This window comes from Hyla sarda, chromosome 8, assembly GCF_029499605.1.
Source record: "Hyla sarda isolate aHylSar1 chromosome 8, aHylSar1.hap1, whole genome shotgun sequence".
Taxonomy (NCBI): Eukaryota; Metazoa; Chordata; class Amphibia; order Anura; family Hylidae; genus Hyla; species Hyla sarda.
Genome location: NC_079196.1, coordinates 98,817,647 through 98,840,448, shown reverse-complemented (window position 1 = coordinate 98,840,448; position 22,802 = coordinate 98,817,647). Strand labels below are relative to the sequence as shown.

The 22,802-nt window shown below is 44.2% G+C and overlaps 1 protein-coding gene and 3 non-coding genes across 4 annotated transcripts; all 4 read left to right on the top strand.

Annotated features, from left to right (window-relative positions):
- The first annotated feature begins 13 nt into the window (after nt 1-13).
- On the top strand, nt 14-22,258 carry NOP58 (NOP58 ribonucleoprotein). Its single transcript, XM_056533494.1, has 15 exons — nt 14-160; nt 7,299-7,375; nt 9,415-9,467; nt 9,845-9,969; nt 11,753-11,889; nt 14,522-14,586; nt 14,664-14,798; nt 16,444-16,589; nt 16,915-17,041; nt 17,302-17,465; nt 20,115-20,249; nt 20,438-20,499; nt 21,417-21,571; nt 21,684-21,790; nt 21,903-22,258. Exons 1-15 carry the CDS (start codon nt 14-16, stop codon nt 21,966-21,968), a joined length of 1,701 nt encoding a protein of 566 aa, XP_056389469.1. The 3' UTR covers nt 21,969-22,258.
- Nucleotides 8,563-8,652, top strand: LOC130290157 (small nucleolar RNA SNORD70). The gene has a single exon (XR_008847525.1). It is a non-coding gene; the product is annotated as a small nucleolar RNA SNORD70 (small nucleolar RNA).
- LOC130290158 (small nucleolar RNA SNORD70) lies at nt 9,516-9,603 on the top strand. Its single transcript, XR_008847526.1, has one exon. It is a non-coding gene; the product is annotated as a small nucleolar RNA SNORD70 (small nucleolar RNA).
- LOC130290159 (small nucleolar RNA SNORD70) lies at nt 13,086-13,173 on the top strand. Its single transcript, XR_008847527.1, has one exon. It is a non-coding gene; the product is annotated as a small nucleolar RNA SNORD70 (small nucleolar RNA).
- Nucleotides 22,259-22,802: the final 544 nt, after the last annotated feature.

The following is a 22,802-nucleotide window of genomic DNA, read 5'->3' as shown; positions in this document are numbered from 1 at the left end:
GTAAGCTGTGCGCATGCGTTTTGGCGCCCAGCTTTACACGTGTCTGGGCTGCGAGGGCTCGAGGGTTCGAGGTTACGTCTCCGGGTCCGACTCAAGCAGCGATCCCGGTTCAGCCATGTTGGTGCTTTTTGAGACCGCGGCGGGTTACGCCATATTTAAGGTAGGGCTCCATGTCATCTGATCGTGCGATTAATTTAGGAAATGATCGCTGTGGCGGGTTCACGGACTATATGGATCAGGCGCACGTGCGCTCTCGGTCACCCCTACGGTGCCACACTAGTACTAATGCTGCATGTGCTGGGGGCAGTTTATTAATCCGGATCTGGGGTCTGCAGCCTGCCTGTTATTATTATCACCCAATCATACCGCAATCCAATACGTGGCCTCCGGGGTTCAGGGTGATCTGCAGATCCCTTTAGGAAGATCTACATAATATCCCTTTAGATCATCTAATGTCCCGCACCTGGGAACAAGGCCTCAGGGCAATATTCTTTAACCTGTGGCTCTCCAGTTAGACCAGCATTCCCATCATGCACTGACCTTTTTAGGTCGGGATGTGATGGGAGTTATAGTTTTGCAACAGTTGGAGGTCATTTGTTTTTGAGCACTGTTTTCCGGCCTGGGCGCCTCCATATGTTGCAAAACTACAACTCCCAGCATGCCCGGACAGCCAAAGGCTGTCCAGGCATGCTGAGAGTTGTAGTTTTGCAACAGCTGGAGGCACCCTGATTAGGAAACGCTGCCTTAGAGTGTATTTACATGGGGCACCTAAAGTGCAGTTTACCTCTCCTATTGACCCCAACGTACAATGTTCAAAACAGCATGGAAATCAGCATCAAGTAAAGATACTTTTCAGAGCAGGAAGTTTGCATTGAAATCAATGGGCACTTGAAGAAAAAAAACATAAAATATTAATTGCAGATATGCCAGCTTTCTCTGCAGCCGGTAACCATGAAGTGTGTGCCATCCAGTTCTGTCCTGTATTACTGTACTGTCTTATACGATGTGACAATTAAGAGCTGAAAGTGTAGCTCCCACCATCCTATTTTATTTTTTTGCTAGCCCGTTCACTCCGCCCCCCCCGCCCGCCCGCTCCGCATACCCCGTTTCCTCATTACACTTGCAGTTACTCCAGAGTCCGGCAGCGGGCGTGCAGGGACAGCGGCAGCGATGTGCGGGAGGAGTGGCCTCCCAGCCAGTGGCCGGGGAGCCAATGCGCTCGCTCCCGCCTGTCTGATTGACAGGCAGGGAGCGAGTGCAGCCTAACTGAAAAAGGACTGATTGCCACTCCAAAATCAGTCCTTTTTCAGTGGCCGGTTTTTAAGTGTAAATTAAACCCTTTTAATGAAACAAATAATAAAAGTATAAGAGATATGTTGTAGTATATAAGTACTACAACATATCAAAAAATAAAGTTGGTGACAGTGCCCATTTAAAGGGGTACTTGGATGGGGAAAAAACATTCAAAACTGGTGCCAGAAAGTCAAACATATTTGTAAATAATTTCTATTTAAAAATCTTAACCCTTCCAGTCAGGGCTGGGGAGTCGGACAAAATTTTGGGTACCTGGTGTCGGCAAAAATGCACCGACTCCTATTAAATTTAGATTGGAAGAAAAAAAAGCAAGGTTAAATGTCCCAACTCACAAAAAGTTATAATTAATGACTTCTCTACTGTAAGAATAAAGACCAATGCATGCAGTGCCTCGCGTAACCGCAAAACGAACACGTTAAGTGACTGTGAAGAAGCTTTTCATGTGCTTTACTATTTGGCACACAACGCACAATTAGGGGCGGCAATACTTATACTTTCCAAAGTGTTGTGTCCTGCTGTTACAGGGAACATGGTTAGCCTAGCCTCTCACTGATAAGGGATTAAGGAAATGTTTTTTTTTTTGCAGGACTAGAGACGCTTGTATAAGTGAAGGGAGGGTCAATAGTTAGACTGAAGCTGTAAACCATTGGAAAAACTGCTGCCATTCAGCTAAGGCTATAAAAACTTGTAAAGCTTAAAGGGGTACTTCGGTGGAAAACTTTTTTTTTTCTATGGGGATTTTCTCCTACTCTAGACAGTTCTTAAAATGGACAGAGATGTCAGCAGAGACCACTGTGCTCGTGATTCAGAAGAGAGCTCTGTGTTGCAAAAAGAAGTGTTTCCTTTGTAGTATTCAGCAGCTGATAAGCACTGGAAGGATTTAGATTTTTTTAACAGAAGTAATTTACAAAGCTGTTTAACTTTCTAGTACCGTGTTCGCTCCAGGTCTGATTACCAGCGACCACAGGGCCGACTGCGTGTGACATGACGCCTCTGCCCCCGTGTGACATCACGCGGAGGCGTAACGTCACACGTTGTCGGCCCTGTGGTCGCCGGTAATCAGACCCAAAGCGAACACGCTCTGGGGACTGATTATAAACGGGGTGCCGCGTGCAAGATCACGGGGGTCCCCAGCGGCGGGACTCCTGCGATCAGGCATCTTATCCCCTATCCTTTGGATAGGGGATAAGATGTGTAAGCAACCCCTTTAAGGACCAGGCCAATTTTCACTGTAGGACCAGAGCGTTTTTTGCTGACCACTGTCACTTTAAGCATTAATAAATCTGGGATGCTTTTACCTTTCATTCTAATTGAGAGTTTTTTCGTGACATATTCTACTTTGTTAGTGGTAAAATTTTGTCGATACTTGCATCATTTCTTGGTGAAAAATTCCAAAATTTGAAGAAAATTTTTAGCATTTTTCAAAATTTTAAGCTCTCTGCTTGTGAGGAAAATAGACATTCCAAATTATATTTTGATTCACAAAAACAATGTCTTAACAATATGTCAAAGTTCAGCAGAAATTTTCCAATTTTTCACAAAATTTTCAAAATCGGAATTTTTCAAGGACCAGTTCAGATTTGAAGTGGATTTGAATGGCCTTCATATTATAAATACCCCCACAAATGACCCCATTATAAAAACTGCACCCCTCAAAGTATTCAAAATGACATTCAGTAAGTGTGTTAACCCTTTAGGTGTTTCACAGGAATAACAGCAAAATAAAGGAAAAAAATCTGAATCTTCATTTTATACACTGGCATGTTCTTGTAGACCCAGTTTTTGAATATTTACAAGAAGTAAATGGAGACAAATCCTCTCAAAATTTGTAACCCAATTTCTCTCGAGTAAGGAAATACCTCATGTGTATGTCAAGTGTACGGCGGGCTCAGAAGGGAAGGAGCGACATTGGGATTTTGGAGCGAGAGTTTTTCTGAAATGGTTTTTGGGGGGCTTGTCAATTTAGGAAGCCCCTATGGTGCCAGAACAGCAGAACCCCCCCCCCACACACACATGGCATACCATTTTGTTTGGAAACTACACCCCCTCAAGGCATGTAACAAGGGGTCCATTGAGCCTTAACACCCCACTGGTGTTTGATGACTTTTCGTTAGTCGGATGTGTATAGGGGAACAAAAAAAATTCACTAAAGTGCTGTTTTTTCCCCAAATTTACCATTTTTATAAAGGGTAATGGGAGAAAATGCCCTCCAAAACTTGTAACCCCATCTCTTCTGAGTGTGGAAACACCCCATGTTAGGACATAAAATGATCTATGGGCGAACTACAATGCTCAGAAGAGGAGTCACATTTGGATTTTTGAAAGCAAATTTTGCTGGAATAGTTTTTGGGGGGCATGTCGCATTTAGGAAGCCCCTATGGTGCCAGAACAGCAAAAGAAATAAATAAAAATGCGGCATACTATTGTGGAATTTACACCCCTCAAGGAACGTAACAAGGGGTACAGTGAGCCTTAACACTTCACAAGTATTTCACGACTTTTTGTTAAAGTTGGATGTGTAAATGAAAAAAAATAATTCACTAAAATGCTGGTTTTTCCCCAAATTATACATGTATGGAAATACCCCATGTGTGGGGTACTCTGCTGGCGCACTACAATGCTCAGAAGAGAAGGGGTGCCGTTGAGCTTTTGGAAAGGGAATTTGTTTAGAATGGAAGTCAGGGGCCAAGTGTGTTTACAAAGGCGCCCCCCCCCCCTGTTCACTGACCACTGTTCCAGAAAACTGTCAGACAACTGTGGGGTGTAAATGCTCACTGTACCCCTTATTACATCACATGAGGGGTGTAGTTTCCAAAATGGGGTCACATGTGGGGGGGGGGTCCACTGTTCTGGCACTATGGGGGCTTTTTAAACACACGTGGCCAATTCCAGACAAATTTTCTCTTCAAAATCCCAATGGCGCTCCTTCTCTTCTGAGAATTGTAGTTCACCCGCAGAGTACTTTACATCCACATATGGGGTATTTATATACTAAGAAGAAATGGGGTGACACATTTTGATGGGCTGTTTTCCTATTTTCCCTTGTGAAAAAGAGAAATTTAGGGTAACACCAGCATTTTAGTGATTTTTTTTTATTTTCCCATCCAACTTTAATGAAAATTTGTCAAGCACCTGTGGGGTGTTAAGGCTCACTATACCCCTTGTTACATTCTGTGAGGGGTGCAGTTTCCAAAATGGGGTCACATGTGGGTATTTTTTTTTTTTTTGTCAGAACTGCTGTAAAATCAGCAACCCCTGTGCAAATCACCACTTTAGGTCTCAAATGTACATAGTACGGCCACATATGGGGTATTTCCGTACTCAGGAGAAATTGCGGGGGTCTTTTTTCCTTTTACCTCTTGTGAAAATAAAAAGTAAAGGGCAACACCAGCATGTTTAGTGTGCAAAAAAAAAAAAAAAAAAAAAAGTTTACACTAACAGGCTGGTGTAGACCCCAACTTTTTCCTTTTCATAAGGGGTAAAAGGAGGAAAAGCCCCTCAAAATTTGTAGTGCAATTTTTCCTGAGTAAGGAAATACCCCATATGTGGCCCTAAACTGTTTCCTTGAAATACGACAGGGCTCCAAAGTGAGAGAGCGCAATGTGCATTTGAGGACTAAATTAGGGATTGCATAGGGGTATTCTACCCCAGTGATTCCCAAACCGGGTGCCTCCAGCTGTTACTAAACTCCCAGCATGCCTGGACAGTCAGTGGCTGTCCGGAAATGCTTGGAGTTGTTGTTTTGCAACAGCTGTAGGCTCTGTTTTGGAAACGCTGCCGAACAATACATTTTTCATTTTTATTGGGGGGGGGGGGGCAGTGTAAGGGGTGTATATGTAGTGTTTTACCCTTTATGTGTTAGTGTAGTGTTTTTAGGGTACATTCGCACTGGCGGGTTACAGTGAGTTTACCGCTAGGAGTTTGCGCTGCGGCGAAAAATTTGCAGTAGCTCATACTTGAAGCAGGAAACTTACTGTAAGCCTGCCCGTGTGAATGTACCCTGTACATTCACATGGGGGGCAAAGCTCCAGCTGTTTCAAAACTACAACAGACCGTGCATGCTGGGAGTTGTACTTTTGCAACAGCTGGAGCCACACTGGTTGGAAAACCTTCAGTTAGGTTCTGTTACCTAACTCAGTATTTTCCAACCAGTGTGCCTCCAGGTGTTGCAAAACTACAACTCCCAGCATGTACTGATCGCCGAAGTGCATGCTGGGAGATGTAGTTATGCAACAGCTGGAGGTACGCAACTACAACTCCCAGCATGCTGAGACAGCTGTTTGGGCATGCTGGGATATGCAGTTTTGCAACATCTGGAGGTCTGCAGTTTAGAGACCACTGCACAGTGATTTCCAAACTGGACCTCCAGATGTTGCAAAACTACAAATCCCAGCATGCCCAGACAGCAAACTGTGGGCATCCTGGGAGTGGCAGTTTTGCAAGATCTGGAGGGCCACAGTTCACTGCACAGTGATCTCCAAACTGTGATCCTACAGCTGTTGCAAAACTACAAATCCCAGCATGAGAGCTGTCTGGGCATTCTGGGAGTTGTAGTTTTGCAACAGTGTAGAGACCACTGTCGTCTTCAGTCGGATCCAGGGAGCCAGCCGCACGACATGCCACCCGCGCCGATCTCCGACACTGATCGTCGCCCGCAGGGTAAGTGGATGTCGGCGCCACTCCTCTTCGTTTCCCCATCCTGCCCCACCTATTGTGGATGGGCAGAACGGGGAAAACAAAACTTAACCCCCCCCCCCCCCTTCTAGACGCCCAAAAGAAGGGATAGGAGGGGTGGCACCCCTGCCACATCACTCCTATCCCTTCAGCTGGATCGTAGGTGTCATGGACAACCGCGATCCCCCTTATTTTCCGGGTCCCTATAGACCCGTAATGACCCGTAATCGCGCAAATCGCAAATGTGAATTCACTTGCTATTTGCGCCGATCGCTGACATGGGGGGGGGGTCTGATGACCCCCTGGGTATTTTCGTGGGGTGCCTGCTGATCAATATGCGCGTCAGGGACCGAAATCCCCACGGGCGTACAGGTACGCCCTTGGTTCTTAAGTACCAGGGAGCAAAGGCGTACCTGTATGCCCTTGGTCCTTAACAGGTTAAACATGACTATGGGATTCTACTAGGGAAATCATGTTTTATAATAAATGCCCCTTCCTGGATCCTCCCACTGCTCTATCTTCAGCAACAGATCAGCACACAAAAAGAAGGCAGCAGCTTCTGCCCAACTACTTCTCTCTGCTAGAAGAGCTTAGAAGAAGTTGGTGGAACAGCTTCTTGGATTCAACTGTAAGTGTTTATAAATACATTTGCATATTAACCTCTTAAGGACTTGGGGCGTACCTGTACGTCCTAAGCCCGGTCCCATGTGTGAAAAACGGTGCATCGCATCGGGTAGGTCTCGGCTGCTAACGATAGCCGGGACCCTGGGCTAACAGCGTGCGGCAATAAAACTTGTGCTGAGGAAAACTGGACCAGTTGCCATAGCAACCAATCAGATTTCGTATTTTATTTCTCAGGCTTTTAAAAAAATGAAAGTGATCTAATTGGTTGCTATGGGCAACCGGTTTACTTTACCTCAGCACAGGGTTTGATGAATCTCCCCCTTTATCTCCTATCCTTTGGATAGGGCATAAGATGTCTGTGGGTGGAGTACCCCTTCAGGGGCAATTCATTCAGGGGAATTGCAGATATTGCGGGGCATGGCCTGTGACCTTTTTAGAGGACATTCTACAGGTAGGTGGGGATGGTGGTCTTTACTGTGAATAGTGGTTGATCCAGTGTTATCTCTGCTGGTGTCACCTTTCACTGTAGTCTTGTCTGTTCTTAGAAGAAAGGCGTCACTGGTATATTATCTGTATAGAACAGGAAGTGAATGTACTAATGTTGTGTCGCTGCTTTTACTTTGAATTTTTACTATGTAAGTTTTCTAGTTTTCTTTTTTCCTGTTTAACTGGTTGCTTTTTATTAGGTTCTAGATGAGAGCAAGTTGCAAGAAGTGGACAGTATATGGAAAGAGTTTGAAACCCCCGAAAAGGCAAATAAAGTGTAAGTCCTAGAATGTCTATCAGGTGTGACTGCATTCTGTAAAAGGTTCTATAGTCACTAGGTAAACTATAACATTTGATGATCGCACGTTAAACATAGACACATGAATCTGTTTTGGGGTTTTAGGGGGAAAAGGCATGAATGTGGGCTTGAGTTTTAATACCAGTTAAAGTGTACCTGTCATAAACAAACTTGTTCTATAATGCAGATAACATATGTATCTTTGTAATATACATTGGTTAAAAAAATCTTCCTATTTTTGGGTGAAAAATGTCCCTGCAGCTATTGCCTGTGTGTCTCTGAGGAGTCCAAATACAGGAACTGAGGGCGGGACTCTGTGCAGGCTCCTGGCCTGTCAATCATCCTCATGTGTGAGCCCGTAGCATGTCACTTGTCCTCGGTGCACAGGGCCCCGCTTGTCCTCGGTGCACAGGGCCCCGCTTGTCCTCGGTGCACAGGGCCCCGCTTGTCCTTGGTGCACAGGGCCCCGCTTGTCCTCGGTGCACAGGGCCCCGCTTGTCCTCGGTGCACAGGGCCCCGCTTGTCCTCGGTGCACAGGGCCCCGCTTGTCCTCGGTGCACAGGGCCCCGCTTGTCCTCGGTGCACAGGGCCCCGCTTGTCCTCGGTGCACAGGGCCCCGCTTGTCCTCGGTGCACAGGGCCCCGCTTGTCCTCGGTGCACAGGGCCCCGCTTGTCCTCGGTGCACAGGGCCCCGCTTGTCCTCGGTGCACAGGGCCCCGCTTGTCCTCGGTGCACAGGGCCCCGCTTGTCCTCGGTGCACAGGGCCCCGCTTGTCCTCGGTGCACAGGGCCCCGCTTGTCCTCGGTGCACAGGGCCCCGCTTGTCCTCGGTGCACAGGGCCCCGCTTGTCCTCGGTGCACAGGGCCCCGCTTGTCCTCGGTGCACAGGGCCCCGCTTGTCCTCCCCTCATTTCCTGTATTTGGACTCCTCATAGAGACACAGGCAATAGCTGCAGGGACAAAAATATACATATTTTTTAACCAATGTATATTACAAATACACATGTTATCTTCATTATATAAAAAGTTTTTGTTGGCGACAAGTACACTTTAAATAAAACAGCTGGTGGTAGTTTTGTATGCTTGGTAATCTGTTGAAACCAAATGCTCTGCTCCTTAAGTCTTGCCTTTTTATAAAGCACCAGGTTCTCTGTCTTGAATTTGCCATTGATAGTTGCCAATGATGGATCTATAGTTGAATTGAACCACCATGATTAGATTCAACGGTTTCGTCACTACCACTGAGGCAACAAATGGTTTTTAAAGCAGTATTCTGAGTTAAATTTACGGATCATTCTCTATTACTGCAGTGTTTCCCAACCAGTGTGCCTCCAGTTGTTGCAAAACCACAATTCCCAGCATGCCCGGACAAGCTGGGAGTTGTAGTTTTGCAACACCTGAAGGCACATTGGTTGGGAAACACTGGTCTAAAGGATAGCAGTTGGACCCCTCACGCACACACACGTTCGAGAATGGAGCTCCAAGTGTTTATGAACGGAGTGCTGACACGCACATTGGTGCCATTCTTTGTCTGTGGAGTTGCCAGAGATACTGGAGAACAGTTCTCGGCTTTCTCCGGCAGCTCCATAGACATTGAATGGAGTCATGGCACGACTCACCTCTCCACTCATAACAAACACTTATGGCCCTATTCTGGAGATAACAATTTTGTGGATAGGGAATAGAAACACACAGCTAATTTCTTCCAAAAACAGCACCACAGCTGTCCTTGGGTTGTGTGTGGTTTGGCAGCTCAGTTCCATTGAGGTAAATGGAGCCAAGTTGTAATACCACACACAACCTGAAAACAGTTGTGGCACTGTTTTTGTAAGAAATGTGCTCTGTTTTTACTCCTGGATAAATCCTTAACGTTTTTCTTTATACATTTTTAAATATTAATGTAAAAAAAGATACAATTCTGTTTACTTGTCTTCTAATATCTAAGGTCTCTGTTAATCCAGATATGACACAATTTAACACATTTTAAATGTTTTGTTATTATTTTTTTTTTTTTTTTAGAGTCAAGTTAAAACACTTTGAGAAGTTTCAAGACACCACTGAAGCATTAGCAGGTGAGCATTTGTTTTGTATCAGTGAAAAGTCTTTTTTTTTTCTTTCTATTGACTGTTGCCAATGATGGATTGTTTTAAGCTGAAACAGAATGATTTTATCCTAACATTTCGTCACTACCACTGAGGCAACGTTTTTCCTACATGTGTCTACGATTAATCTTTGACAAACAGATAAATGATGTGTATACAGTATATTGGACACTTCACGCTGCACTGAATCCAGAGTAGAATTTTAGTCCTTCCTATTTACTGTTTTAATTGAGTTGCGTCCTGACCTCAAATTCTGGTCAAATGTCTCTTGTTCTATAAAAGTTCTTCTGTTTGTGGTCAGATTAATCTAATAGCTCATCTAAACCAAACTCTTTTACGTCTTTCAGCGGCTACTGCTTTGGTAGAGGGAAAGATCAGCAAGAACTTAAAGAAGGTCCTGAAGAAAATTGCAGCCAAAGAAGCACATGAACAGCTGGCGATTGCAGATGCCAAACTTGGAGGCGTTATCAAGGTATTAATGACATTTTAATATTGGGCACTGTCAGATCTAAAAACTTATGTTACTGATGAAAATTAAATACCTTTTTAAACAGTTTTAAATATTTAACCCCTTAAGGACCCAGCCATTTTACACCTTAGGACCTGGCCATTTTTTGCACATCTGACCACTGTCATGAAAATTGCTAAATCTGAAGGGACAGATGTTACAGAACTACAACTCCCAGCATGCCTGGGCAGTCTAGGCATGCTGAGGGTTGTAGTTTGGAAACATCTGGAGGGCTACCATTTGGGCACCACTGTAACAATGGTCCTTAAACTGTGACCCTCCAGTTGTTGCAAAACTACAACTCCCAGCATGCCCAGACAGCCTTTGGCTGTCTGGGCATGCTGGGAGTTGCAGTTTGGCCTTCCTAGTGATTGCCACAGTAAAGATCACTTTACTTTCACTTTCAATTCCCCCCCACCGTCGCTTCCCTACCTGAGCAAGGATCCAGCAGTCTCCAGAGACGATCAGCTGTTCCCAGGCATCTCTTCAGTTAAGGTACCTGGCCTCCATCTTCCCACGATCCCCTCGACATCCAGGGGTAGCCAGAACGGGCAACCCACTGTCCTGCTCTGCCATTGGTCAGAATCAATTCTGACTAATGGCAGGGAATAGGAGGAGATCGCAGCATTGCGACTCCACTCCTACCCTGCAAGATGATCAGGGCTTTCACTGACAGCTCCGATCATCACAATTTTCCGGGTGATCTGTCACCAGAGACCCGATCAGCCCGGAATAGGAGAAAATCGCATGTCTGAATTGACATGCAATTTTCTGCGATCGCCGACATTGGGGGGGGGGGGCATTAGCACGGCATGCCTGCTGAAGGATTTCAGCAGGCATGCCGTTCCGATCTCCTCCCGGTGAGCGGCAGAGACCGGAAAACGCCATGATGTACTCATACGTCATGGGTCCTTAAAGCCCAGGGTACAGAGAGGTGCGCATACGTCATGGGTCCTTAAGGGGTTAATAAAGAAAATGGCTAGGGGTCCTTATACCTACTGGGAAACTAACCAGTCCTGCAGCAGCATCAGGCTTGTCCATGAGTCCTGGACAAGAGATGACTCATGGACAAGGCTGCATGAGCAGACTTGCCAATCGCCTCCCACCACTAGGGAGGGACACTCCCCCTTCCCCTGAGAGGATTTATAACTCTGTGAGCTAATGAAAAGAGGGATTTTTTTTTAATAATAAATAAAGGTGATAGACATAAAAAAAAGAGATGTACATGGTTAGGATTAGGTATCTATTTAATTTTACATATTTAATTTTATTTTTTTGTGTGGGTTCTGATCGATGTGTGCCTTAAAGCCTAGGGACCCCTTTTGAAAAGCATTTCTTTTAATTCTTACTTTGTGCTTTCTAAGCAATTTCTCACTAGATCAGTGGTCATCAAACCATACATCTCCAGATGTTGCAAAACTACAACTCCCAGCATGCTGGGAGTTGTAGCCAAAGGCTGTCCAGGCATGCTGGAAGTTGTAGATTTGCAACATCTGGAGGTCCTCAGCTTAGGGCCAGCTGCACTAGATCTTTATTAAACTTTTGCCTCTACAGTGCTCTTTTCTCTTTACTTATACACACCCTATATGAATCTCCCTTGTATCTGCTTTTCTCTCTTTCTTCAGCCTTTGTGAGCTTCTCTCCTCAATCTATCAGAACTGGAGTCTAAACCCACCCAGTTTTTTTTTCTCGCATAATGTTAGAAGGATCTGCTTACCAGTTCTGCCTTTCATGTTCCTCACTCCAGGATAAAGTAAACCTCAGCTGCGTGCACAGTGCTATGGTTACAGAGCTCATGAGGGGTATTCGCAATCAGGTTGATGGCCTTATTACAGGACTCTCCACTCGGGAAATGGCTGCAATGTCCCTTGGATTAGCCCACAGGTAACCTGTTTTTGTTCCTTATTGTCATTGGATGGTGTCACACACGGCAGCTTTTTGGAAACCTGCAGCTGCAGTTTGTGAGGTGTTTCCCATTCTTTTTTTTTTATCCTCTTTTAGGCTAAGTTTCCACTTTTTTCTGGTAGTTTTTGGAAAGATGCCGCTGCAGTTTTTGAGTCACAGTCAGAAGTGGATCCATAAGGAAGGAAGTGTAAGTCCTTCCATTATGTCCTATTCCTTTTTTAATACACTTCTGGTTTTGGCTCAAAAACTGCAGTGGCAGATCTCCAAAAACTGCCAGAAAAAAAATGCAAACTTAGCCTTAGCTTTGGCTCATAAATGCTGCAGTGAAAGGTTTACAAAAAATGCCATGTGTTACACGGGCCTAAATGTGATTTTTATCCTTATCTATTCAGTCAACCGCGCTAATAATAGCACCCACAATGTATGTCTTGGAAAGCTCTTTGTTTCCATTCGTGTCTATGGGAGGGGGAGAGACTGGAGACACAACCCCGCATAGAATGCGAGTGCTGAATGGAGATTGTGGGGGGGGTCCCAGCGGCTGGCTCCCCGCGATCAGAAATCTTATGGCCGGATAACCCCTTTAAACCTAAATTGCTTGATCAGTAATATTTTCTAATTTTTTTGCATTCACAATCCTTGCTGCTTGAGTGTATCTCTCACAAGTTTTCCATGCTGGTAGCTTCTCTAACTCCCAAGCACTGAAATGTGATCTGTAGGATAATGTAAGGCTTGGTTGTACCTTAGGCATTTCAGGTGGCCATTTTCTGAACAATCTGACCTGGGCTTCCATTGATGACATGCAGATATTTGTCATCAACCACTTTGCACTGTTAAAGATCAATCATGTATGGTGGATCAATCTTCTGTTGGTCAGCACCTTTTTATGCTGGTTCATGTCACAAGGCATCAGTGGTTGGCAGAAAATGGTCCAAATCAGCCCTTTTGGCTGTTCAAGGTCTCTGGTATATTGCCACCCTAAATGTCCTACTGCATCTGACAAGCCTGTTGATAATTTCTGCTAGCAACACTATGAATGCAGAATGCATGTAACGGCGTTACACCATGCAATCCTTATTCAAAAACTGCACGATTTAGAGCTCTATATATAAACTGTAAAATGGTGTACTATAAGTGCAGCCTTTGTATTGTACAGCAGTGTAGGTTTGGCTTCCCTATACATGATTGCCAATGATGGAGTTTAGTTGAGTTGAACATCTATGATTTCATTCAACGTTTCGTCACTACCACTGAGGCAACATTTTGCGTATGTTAAAGAAAACTATTGTCTTAGGTTGTCCGTGCCATGTGTGTGTTCGAAGAATTGCATGTGCTGACTATGATGCAGCTGAGATGTATAAACGGTCGCCAAGAATATGCTTGTGAAACTGCACACAGTGCACTGGGACTTCACAAGCATACCTTTATAGTTAAAGCGTACCTGTCGGACCCCCACCCAAAAAAAAAAAAAAAAAAGAATTTAATTAGATATACAGTGAAAATCTTTTAACTCATCCTGTGCCCGGGCTGCAAAAAAACCTCCCCTTCCTACGTTCCTCCATTGCGGAGATATTGGCGTCCCGTTCCTCTGGCTCTGCTCCGTGCTTCTAAGGCTCAGAACGTCACAGCTCTTTCGGCGTATCGGCGGCCGCAGCAATGTCCCTCCTCAGCCTTTGATAGGCTGAAGGCACTGTCATGTAAAGAGCTCTGGCCGGGACATCACTGTGGCCGGCAATACTCTGAAAGCGCTGTGACATTCCGAGCCTTAGAAGCACGGAGCAGAGCCAGAGGAACGGGATGCCGATATCTCCGCAACGGGGGAACGTAGGAAGGGGAGTTAAAGTTTTTCTTCTGCCGTCTATTTGGGGGGGGGGCTTGCAGTCTATTTGGGGGGGGGGGGGGGGCTTGCAGTTTATAGGGGGGGCCTTCCATCTATAAAGGGGGGGGCCTGCCGTCTTTAAGGGGGGCCTGTCTGTAAGGGGGACAAGGGGGGCTGCGGTCTACAGGGGGCTGCTACTAATGTCTGCAACTATCTATACTACCTACAAGGGAATACTACCTACTATTGAAAGCAATCTTACAGCAGAGTCACCTGCACTAACTTGAATTTATGGGTAGATCGTGCAGGTGACCTGGTTTGTATCGCTGCTCACCATGTGAACATCAGCGCAATCTCTCTGGAGACATCAGTTTTGCCGCCAGTGCAAATTCCCTGTTCTGTCCAATGGAGAAGAGAGAAATACTACAGCAGCCGCCTCCATTGTACACAACAAGGACCCACATATCAGCACGGTAAGCAGCGCCAGAAACTGGGTCACCATGCTGTCGGATTCCCTTTAAAATAAAAGTACTCGTACTTGGTATCGGCCAGTACTAGAATTAAAGTATCGTTACTCGGTCTTAAAAAAAAAAAAGTGTTGGGACATCTCTAGTATACAGTGGCGCATGAATGATTTATAAGTGTTCACACACCTTTTCAGAATTTGCCTCAGACAGGGATATTACTCCCTTTTGGTTTGTGGTATATTGTTGTGCAGTACTTGGCGCAAATAGTGTTAACATTTCACACTTGATTGTTCGGTAACCATAAGCTTCTGTTTTTATATATCCACAGCCTGTCTCGCTACAAATTAAAGTTCAGCCCTGACAAAGTGGACACGATGATCGTACAAGCTATCTGTAAGTATCTTGTCATTAAAAATGAATAAAAATAACACCTAACATTTTCCTAGTTATAACTTGACCTTTTCCTCCAGCCCTTCTAGATGATCTGGATAAGGAGCTGAATAACTACATAATGCGCTGCAGAGAGTGGTATGGCTGGCACTTTCCCGAGCTAGGCAAGATTATCACAGATAACTTGGCATACTGCAAGTGTGTGCGGGCCGTAGGTGAGTCTGCATTGATTATTATCTGAGGAGAACATTTATGGTGTCTGTATTCTTTGAATGGAGAGAGGAGTAAAGATTTTGGAACTTTTGGGGGCTTTTGATTCTGTGCAGTACACCTTTCTGTAAAAATGACACTATCTTTATTCTGCGGGCCCATACGGTAACAAGGATACTTAATTTACATAGGTTTTATGTTGCCCCTCAGCACTCCAGGCTGCACTTCCTGTGATTGGGCTTTGGTCCAAAGTCTGTGTATAAGAAGGGGGAAAATGTGCTCTTGAGATTTTTTTTAGGCACAAATAAAACATAGAAACCTTCCTTTTTTTTTGCTTTTTTTTAAGCACAAAACATAGAAAACTAAATTTTTTTTTAAACAAAGTATATTAGAAATATGGTTAAAAAAAAAAGTGCAATAGTAAAAATTAGTTTTAATGAGTGACCACTTAATTTTTTTTTTTTTTTTGTCCTTTTAGGAGGAATCAGTAGATTCCTCATACAGATCAGTGGTTCCATAGAACCACATTGATATTGATCTGTGTGCTCTGCGCTTGATCAATCACAGAGCTGGGACAGCCGCAACAGGAGAGGTAATCCCTCCTGCTACCTCCACAGTGTATCGCGATCGCGCTGCGGGAGATGCGATCCACCTCACTGGACCACCAGGGATTGTTTAAATGTCCTTTTAGATGCCACTGTCAACTTTGAGGGTTAATAGCCATCTGCGGCGATAACTGCAGCCCCCAGCTACAGGAATCAGCTGGGGGCCAGCCAGTATGATGCAGACTCGAGTCAGGAGCTTATCATACACCGCTTGCCGGCTCGTTCTTAGACAATCGGTTAAAGGGTTTATCTGGGAACAGAAAAGGTTTTACTGATGACCCATAGCTCTGCAGCGCTGTCCCCACATCGGGAGACTAATCATGTTACCCGCAGGCGCTGCTCTCCTCCTGTGAGCTGCGGCGCTGGAAATTAATGAGCTGTGAGCCGAGGGCGCAGGATTTCTATCCATGGAACGGAAGCTGTCACCTCCCTCTGCAAGCGCAGAAAGCCAGTGGGCCGCGGGCGCTGCAGAGCTTCTGATCAGAAATTCTGCGGCCCACTGGCTTACAGCACTTACAGGAGAGGTGACCGCTTCCGTTCTCCAAACAGAAGTCCAGCGCCGCGGCTCACAGGAGGAGAGCAGTCCCTGCGGGTAACATGATTAGTCTCCTGATGTGGGGACAGTGCTGCAGCTGATAATTCATTCGGTTGTTGGGGGGAGGGAAAATAAGAGCAGCGCCCGCTGGTCATATTAGTTCCCCTGTGCACTGCGGCTGATAATTCATTCGTGGGGGGGGGGGAAATGAGTGAAAAAAAATACTGTGGAACCACAATAAGTTTGAAAACTACCGTGATATACATTTTTGGTCATACCGTCCAGCACTAAGAATAATTACTGTAGCAGTACGTAAAATCTCTCTCTGCTCCATTTTGGCCAGTGATGATGATTTTAAATCTAATTGCCGGATTATCCATGATGGCAATTTCAGTCACTACCTCATCTGAGGCCACAGAGCTCATGTCATTGTCAACTGAACGCTGCATTTCAACAACTGTTTTTTTACTGTTAGTTTCACTAATATGTTTGCTTTTTATCATTGAACAGGTGACAGAGTTAATTTTGCCTCCTATGACCTGTCTGAAATGTTGCCTGAAGAGGTTGAGGCTGAAGTGAAAGCTGCTGCAGAGATTTCAATGGGTACAGAGGTGTCAGAAGAAGATATCAATAATATCTCTCATCTCTGTGATCAGGTTAGTGTGGCCCCAAACAATGGGGAAGTCTTTCTGCTGATTCAATCCAGTTATCCCACCAGAGACCCACCAGCAGCGCTTGATGACCTAGTCAGCCAAGACACCTTATCTGTGCAGACAGTCTTATGTTAAGTCACTGTGCCTGATGTTAGTATGTATAGTGCTATGGCTGAACTTTAGGTTAGATATATAGTATGTTATTTTTAGTGTTATCACACCCTATGTAATTTAAGCATCAAAACTAAAAGTAGCCTTTGAAATTAGTTTTTTTTGCATTATGTCACTATCTTAGTATATAATAAACATGCTTGTCCCTTTCCTTTAGGTAATAGAAATTTCTGAATACAGGACACAGCTGTACGATTACCTCAAGAACAGAATGATGGCCATAGCTCCAAACCTCACAGTCCTAGTAGGGGAGTTGGTCGGGGCCAGACTTATTGCCCATGCAGGTAAGTCTTCAGTGCCACACTGGCTTTCCTTTCATCACAAGATTCCTTCTGTAGTTTCCTGCTATGATCTGTGATGATGACTATATTAGGTTGCCTGACTTTACATGATGGCAATTCTAGTCACTACCTCATCTGAGATCTCGTAGTTATAAATTACATACGTTTGAAACTTCAGGGTTTCATGTAGCTCTTTCAGGTGCATCTTCTTAGTTTTTTCGTTATTAGGGGCTCTGCATTTATCTTTTGGGTTATTTTAATAGGCTCCCTTCTCAATCTGGCAAAACACCCAGCATCCACTGTGCAGATCTTGGGGGCGGAGAAGGCACTGTTTAGAGCACTGAAGACCAAGAGGGACACTCCAAAATACGGTCTCATTTATCATGCATCCCTTGTTGGGCAGACCACACCCAAAAATAAGGGCAAGGTGAGTTGTTCTATGTACCGTATTTTTCGCCCTATAAGACGCACGCTATTTTTAGGTGCAAGATCTAAAAAATATAAGATTTTGAACCAAATAGTGTTCTTCAATCTGCGGACCTCCAGATGTTGCAAAACTACAACTCCCAGCATGCCCGGACAGCCGTTGGCTGTCCGGGCATGCTGGGAGTTGTAGTTTTGCAACATCTGGAGGTCCGCAGATTGAAGACCACTGCATAGTAGGTAATACTCACGTGTCCCCGCCGCTCCGGACCCGTCACCGCTGCCCTGGCTGTCGCCGTGTCCCCGGCGCTCCTGAATGTCTCTGTTGCCGGCCGGGTATCATCGCTCTCCGTCGCCAACATCACGTTGTTACGCACGCCGACGCACGTACACGACGACGTGATGACGAGGCAGGAGAGCGCCGGCATACAGGGGATCCCTGAACGGAGAAGACACAGAGGAGGCAGGTAAGGTCCCTCCCGGTGTCCTGTAAGCACTAACCCGGCTATTCAGTCTGGCTGTTTGGGACCGCCGCGGTCAAATCGGGTTAGTGTCACTTTCCCTTCAGACGCGGCGGTCAGCTTTGATCGCCGCGTCTGAAGGGTTAATACAGGGCATCACCGCGATCGGTGATGTCCTGTATTAGCCGCGGGTCCCGGCCGTTGATGGCCGCAGGGACCGCCGCGATAGGGGTGTATTTGCCGTATAAGACGCACCGACTTTTTCCCCCCAGTTTTGGGGAAGAAAAAGTGCGTCTTATACGGCGAAAAATACGGTAAATCCCAGTGAAGACAACATTATGCACTCTTCCTTCTAACTGGTTATAAAAAGTGAACCTGTCATTACTTTCATGCTGACTGAATAACAAGTCATCTGGACACTCCCTGGTGGCTTTGCCTGCTCACCAGCATTTATAGATGGATCTTTCCCTATACCCCAAGAGAGATTTATCCATTAAGGCTGATGGGGTAGGCAAAAGCCAACAGGGACTGCATTTGTGGTTTGGACAGCTTGAAAGTGATAACTGGTTAACTTTAAATCACTACATATATGCTTGAAATGTTTAGGTTTTTACTAATTAATGATATCTGCATTTTATAGATTTTCTCTAATTGTTTATGAAAGGCCAACTAATATATGTATCTTATTAATATATGTATCTTTAAAAAGTAATAACTGATAATAAAAAAAAAAGATGTAGGTGCTGTCCAGTTGCTTGTTATGCTTGACATTTATGCATGTATAACGGAAGTCCAAACCAGCCAGAATCATTAAAGGGATTATCCCAAAATTATAAATTATCAACTATCCCCTGGAAAGGTGTAAACTGATAGGGGTCTGACTGCTGGGACAGGTGGTCAGATATAGTCTTGGGGTAACTATTTAAAATCATTCTGTTTTTGGAATACATGACACACCATTGTGTGGCCCTTCAAGTCACATGCACTTTTCTCAGAATAGTGTTGTATTTTCATAATGGAAATATTGTAAGGATTTCAAGTCTATAAATAATTTTATGCTTCAAATGTGTAATTTTGTTAATGCTGTTCAATAAAATAAATTCCAGCATTTTGTCTATGGCTTCTCTCAAGGCCTGTGTTTTCATGGTACTGGGTAGTCTAATACTCCAGTCATATTACTTCATACTGTCTTTACCCTTGTCTTGCTAACCTGAAGATACCAGCAGGGCAGGCAGGCTTAGTTGCTTACATTTTAGATATACTGGAGTAATAGATTTGTTGCAACTATTGTTTAGACTTAGAATTAAGATCATTTTTAAATTGCAGCATTTTAAAGTGAAACTGACAGCCCATTCACCTGCAACCTAATAGGATTCTAGATCCGGAGATACAGGGTGTATTGACTTGGTAATATGTGTTGGTAAAATGTAAATGTCATCTTTTGCACAAAGCAGGCAGGACCCAGCATCCCTGTCTTCTATATGCCTGCCCACCTCACGCTCACATGGGCGAAGGGTCCATTAATATTCAAGAGGTGGATAGGTATATCGGAGGCAGAGAGGGCACATGCTGGATATGCCGGGTCCTGCTTTCATTGCACTATGAACCAATATATGTGTGCGTGTGTAGAGATGGCTGTAGATATATATATTTTATTTATTAGCAACAGAGGCCCACTACACCCTTCATCTCCTGAACAGCTGCCCCGATCCGAGCAAGTTATAAATCATTATAATCTGGTTCACCCGCACTATGGGGGAGATTTATCAAAACCTGCCAAAAGGAAAAGTTGCTGAGTTGCCCATAGCAACCAATCAACTTCCTCCTTTAATTTTGGAAAAGGCCTCTGAAAAATGAAAAGCGATCTGATTGGTTGCTTTGGGCAACTCAGCAACTTTTCCTCTGGACAGGTTTTGATACATCTGCCCTATATCTATATCTTTGTTGCATTTAATGTTGATGAACCGGCTGTAAGTTTAAAAGTTCTATATTTGAAGTGTGGAAATCATGCTTTTCTATATATCAGCTAATGTGCAGTAAAAAACAAAAATCCTAGCAGAAAACAGTAAGGGAAATAAATGTGCTGCTGTTTTCACATTAGATGTTCTTTAAGGTGTAGATAATGTGCCTTATGTTATCTGAAAATAAGGATTTTAGTAACTTGTTTTCCATTGACTTGTTGACCCATTCAGATCTCGCGGATGCTGGCAGCCAAGGCCGCACTTGCTATTAGATATGATGCCCTTGGGGAGGACACAAATGCAGAACTTGGTGTAGAGAGCAGAGCGAAGTTGGAAGCACGTCTTCGAAACTTGGAGGAGAAGGGGGTAGGTACTTTGTGCAGCTGTAATCAGTCTTGTGGTCTATGATGATGACATAATTTTATTGCCTGATGTTTCTATGAGGGCAATATCAGTCACTACCTCATCTGAGACTTGCTGTTTATATATCTTTGCTGTACATGATCTATATCTATACATAATTTAGTGTTGATATGTTATCTAATTCTCCCCAGCTGAAGAGAATTAGTGGTACAGGGAAAGCACTCGCCAGAGCTGACAAATACCAACACAAAAGGTAAGAACTGCTAAATGAATGTGTGTATATTGTGTGCATGCATGTTTATTAAAAAAATAATAATAATAATAATAATAATTGTGAACACATATATTAATGCAGTTTTCCCCCTTAAGGACCAGGCCATTTTTTCATTTTTCTACTTTTGTTTTTTTTTCCACCTCATAACGCTTTAAATTTTTCACTTACAGACCCATATGAGGGCTTGTTTTTTTGCGCCACCAATTTTAATTTGTAATTACATCAAAATCTACGGGGAAACCAGAAAAAAAGTGTCCAAATTTTCAAAATCGCAATTTTGTAACTTTTGAGGGCTTCCGATTCTAAGCAGTGCACTTTTCGGCATAAATGACACCATATTTTATCTTTTTCTCGGTCGCTCTTCATTGGGGGACACCTATACTGATAGGTATATGCTCTTGCCACTAGGAGGCGCTGACACTAGGGGAAAAAAGTCTGCTCCTCCCTGGCGGGATACACCCACCCACTGAAAGTGAGGTAATCAGTTTTTAGCTAGTGTCAGTAGGAGGCAAGACTCAGGTCTGCTGCTCTCCAGACTTCTATTTTTTTTTTCTCCTAGTAAGGGCTGTTTATTTAGGTTTTTTAACTATCCCCCCACTGGACCACCAGGGACTGGTGTTAAAACTCCCTTTTAGACGCAGTCAGCTTTGACAGCAGCAATCTAAAGGGTTAATAGCCGCCCGCAGCGAGTGTCGCATGTCTTCTATTAACGGCGGCCCCCAGCTACAGGAATCAGTTGGGGGTCAGCCAGTATGGTGCTGGCTCGAGTCAGGAGCTTGCTCGTCCTTAGACTGCAACTGGTTAATATGCTGTATTTTTATCATCATTACTCAGTCTGAAGAAAGTATACAGATGAAATATGCTTTCGTAGTTCATTGTGATTGTTCTTCTTACAGTGAGGTTAGAACTTATGACCCATCTGGAGACTCCACGCTGCCCTCAGTTTCCAAAAAGAGGAAATTTGAAGAGGTGGAGGAAGAAGAGCAGCCTGCTGCGGTCAAAGTGAAGAAAGCTAAAAAGCCAAAGGTTGAAGTGGTTGAAGAAGCAGAAGGTATTTGCTTAAATACTGGTGACAAGTAAACTACTGTGCTCAGTCATCTTTGAGTTTGCTTAGGTGGGATTGGTTAGGTTAGAATTGTTGTGACCATACTGTATCTTTACAGAAGAACCAGAAGTTGAGGAGACGCCAAAGAAGAAGAAGAAAAAGAAGAAACTTATAAAGACTGAAGAGGAGGAGGAAGAGGAAGCACCTACTACTAGCATTGCAGAGGTGAGGGTCTGCACTGGTTAAGCCGCTACGTCTGTGACTCAATTTATTTTACAGCCATGAAGTTATATGCTGTCACATTTCATCCACATTTTTGTATTGTTTTAATTTACAGCCTTTGAAAAAGAAGAAGAAGAAGAAAAAGGTAAAACAGGAAGAGGAGGAGGAAGAAGATGATTAATTATTGTGGACTGTTTTTTTTTTTTTTGAAAATGTTGACTTACAGTCATCACAAGATAAGACTTTTCAGCATTGGTTTTACCAGCAGTTTGTCTGGATACCCAATAACCTGCCTTAGTGTATACTGTTCTATCTATATGAACAGAGCCCAACACCTTGCAATGTCCTACACATACACATCAGCGTTGAACTTCTATCTAATGGCTGTCTGTGACAGGCTTTGTAGAATTTTTATTTTGTGTATATGAATGGATCATGTATCAGACAGTAAACATACCTGTCTTAATCAAGTATACTTGAAAGTTGTCATTCTGTGCTCAGTATGTTAAAGGACATGTCCGGTGCTCACTTTTCTTATTGTATCCATTCCGGGCTGCAAAAAAAAAGAAAATAATCTTTCTCTTGCCTGCCTACGCTCCCCCGGTGCTCCGGTACAGGCGATCGGTCCCCGGGCTGTATTCTTCTTCCTGTTAGCCCGGCACGTCACCCGGAGCTTCAGCCTATCACTGGCCGAGGCGGGACATCGCTGCGGCCGGTGATAGGCTGAAGCTCCGTGTGACGTGCCGGGCTAACGGGAAGTAAAAGGAATACAGCCCGGGGACCGAACACCTGTACCGAAGCACCGGGGGAGCCTAGGCAGGTAAGAGAAAATTTGTTTTCTTTTATTTTTCAGCCCGGAACGGATAAAATAAGAAAAGTAAGCACCGGACATCTCCTTTAATGCACTTGAATTTTGGGAATAGGTAACAAGTATGAAACTCGGAATAGAAAGGGAGTCATAATACTATTTTGTTAAAAATGGACCCACATGGTTATTTCCCTTTTTGTTTGTAAC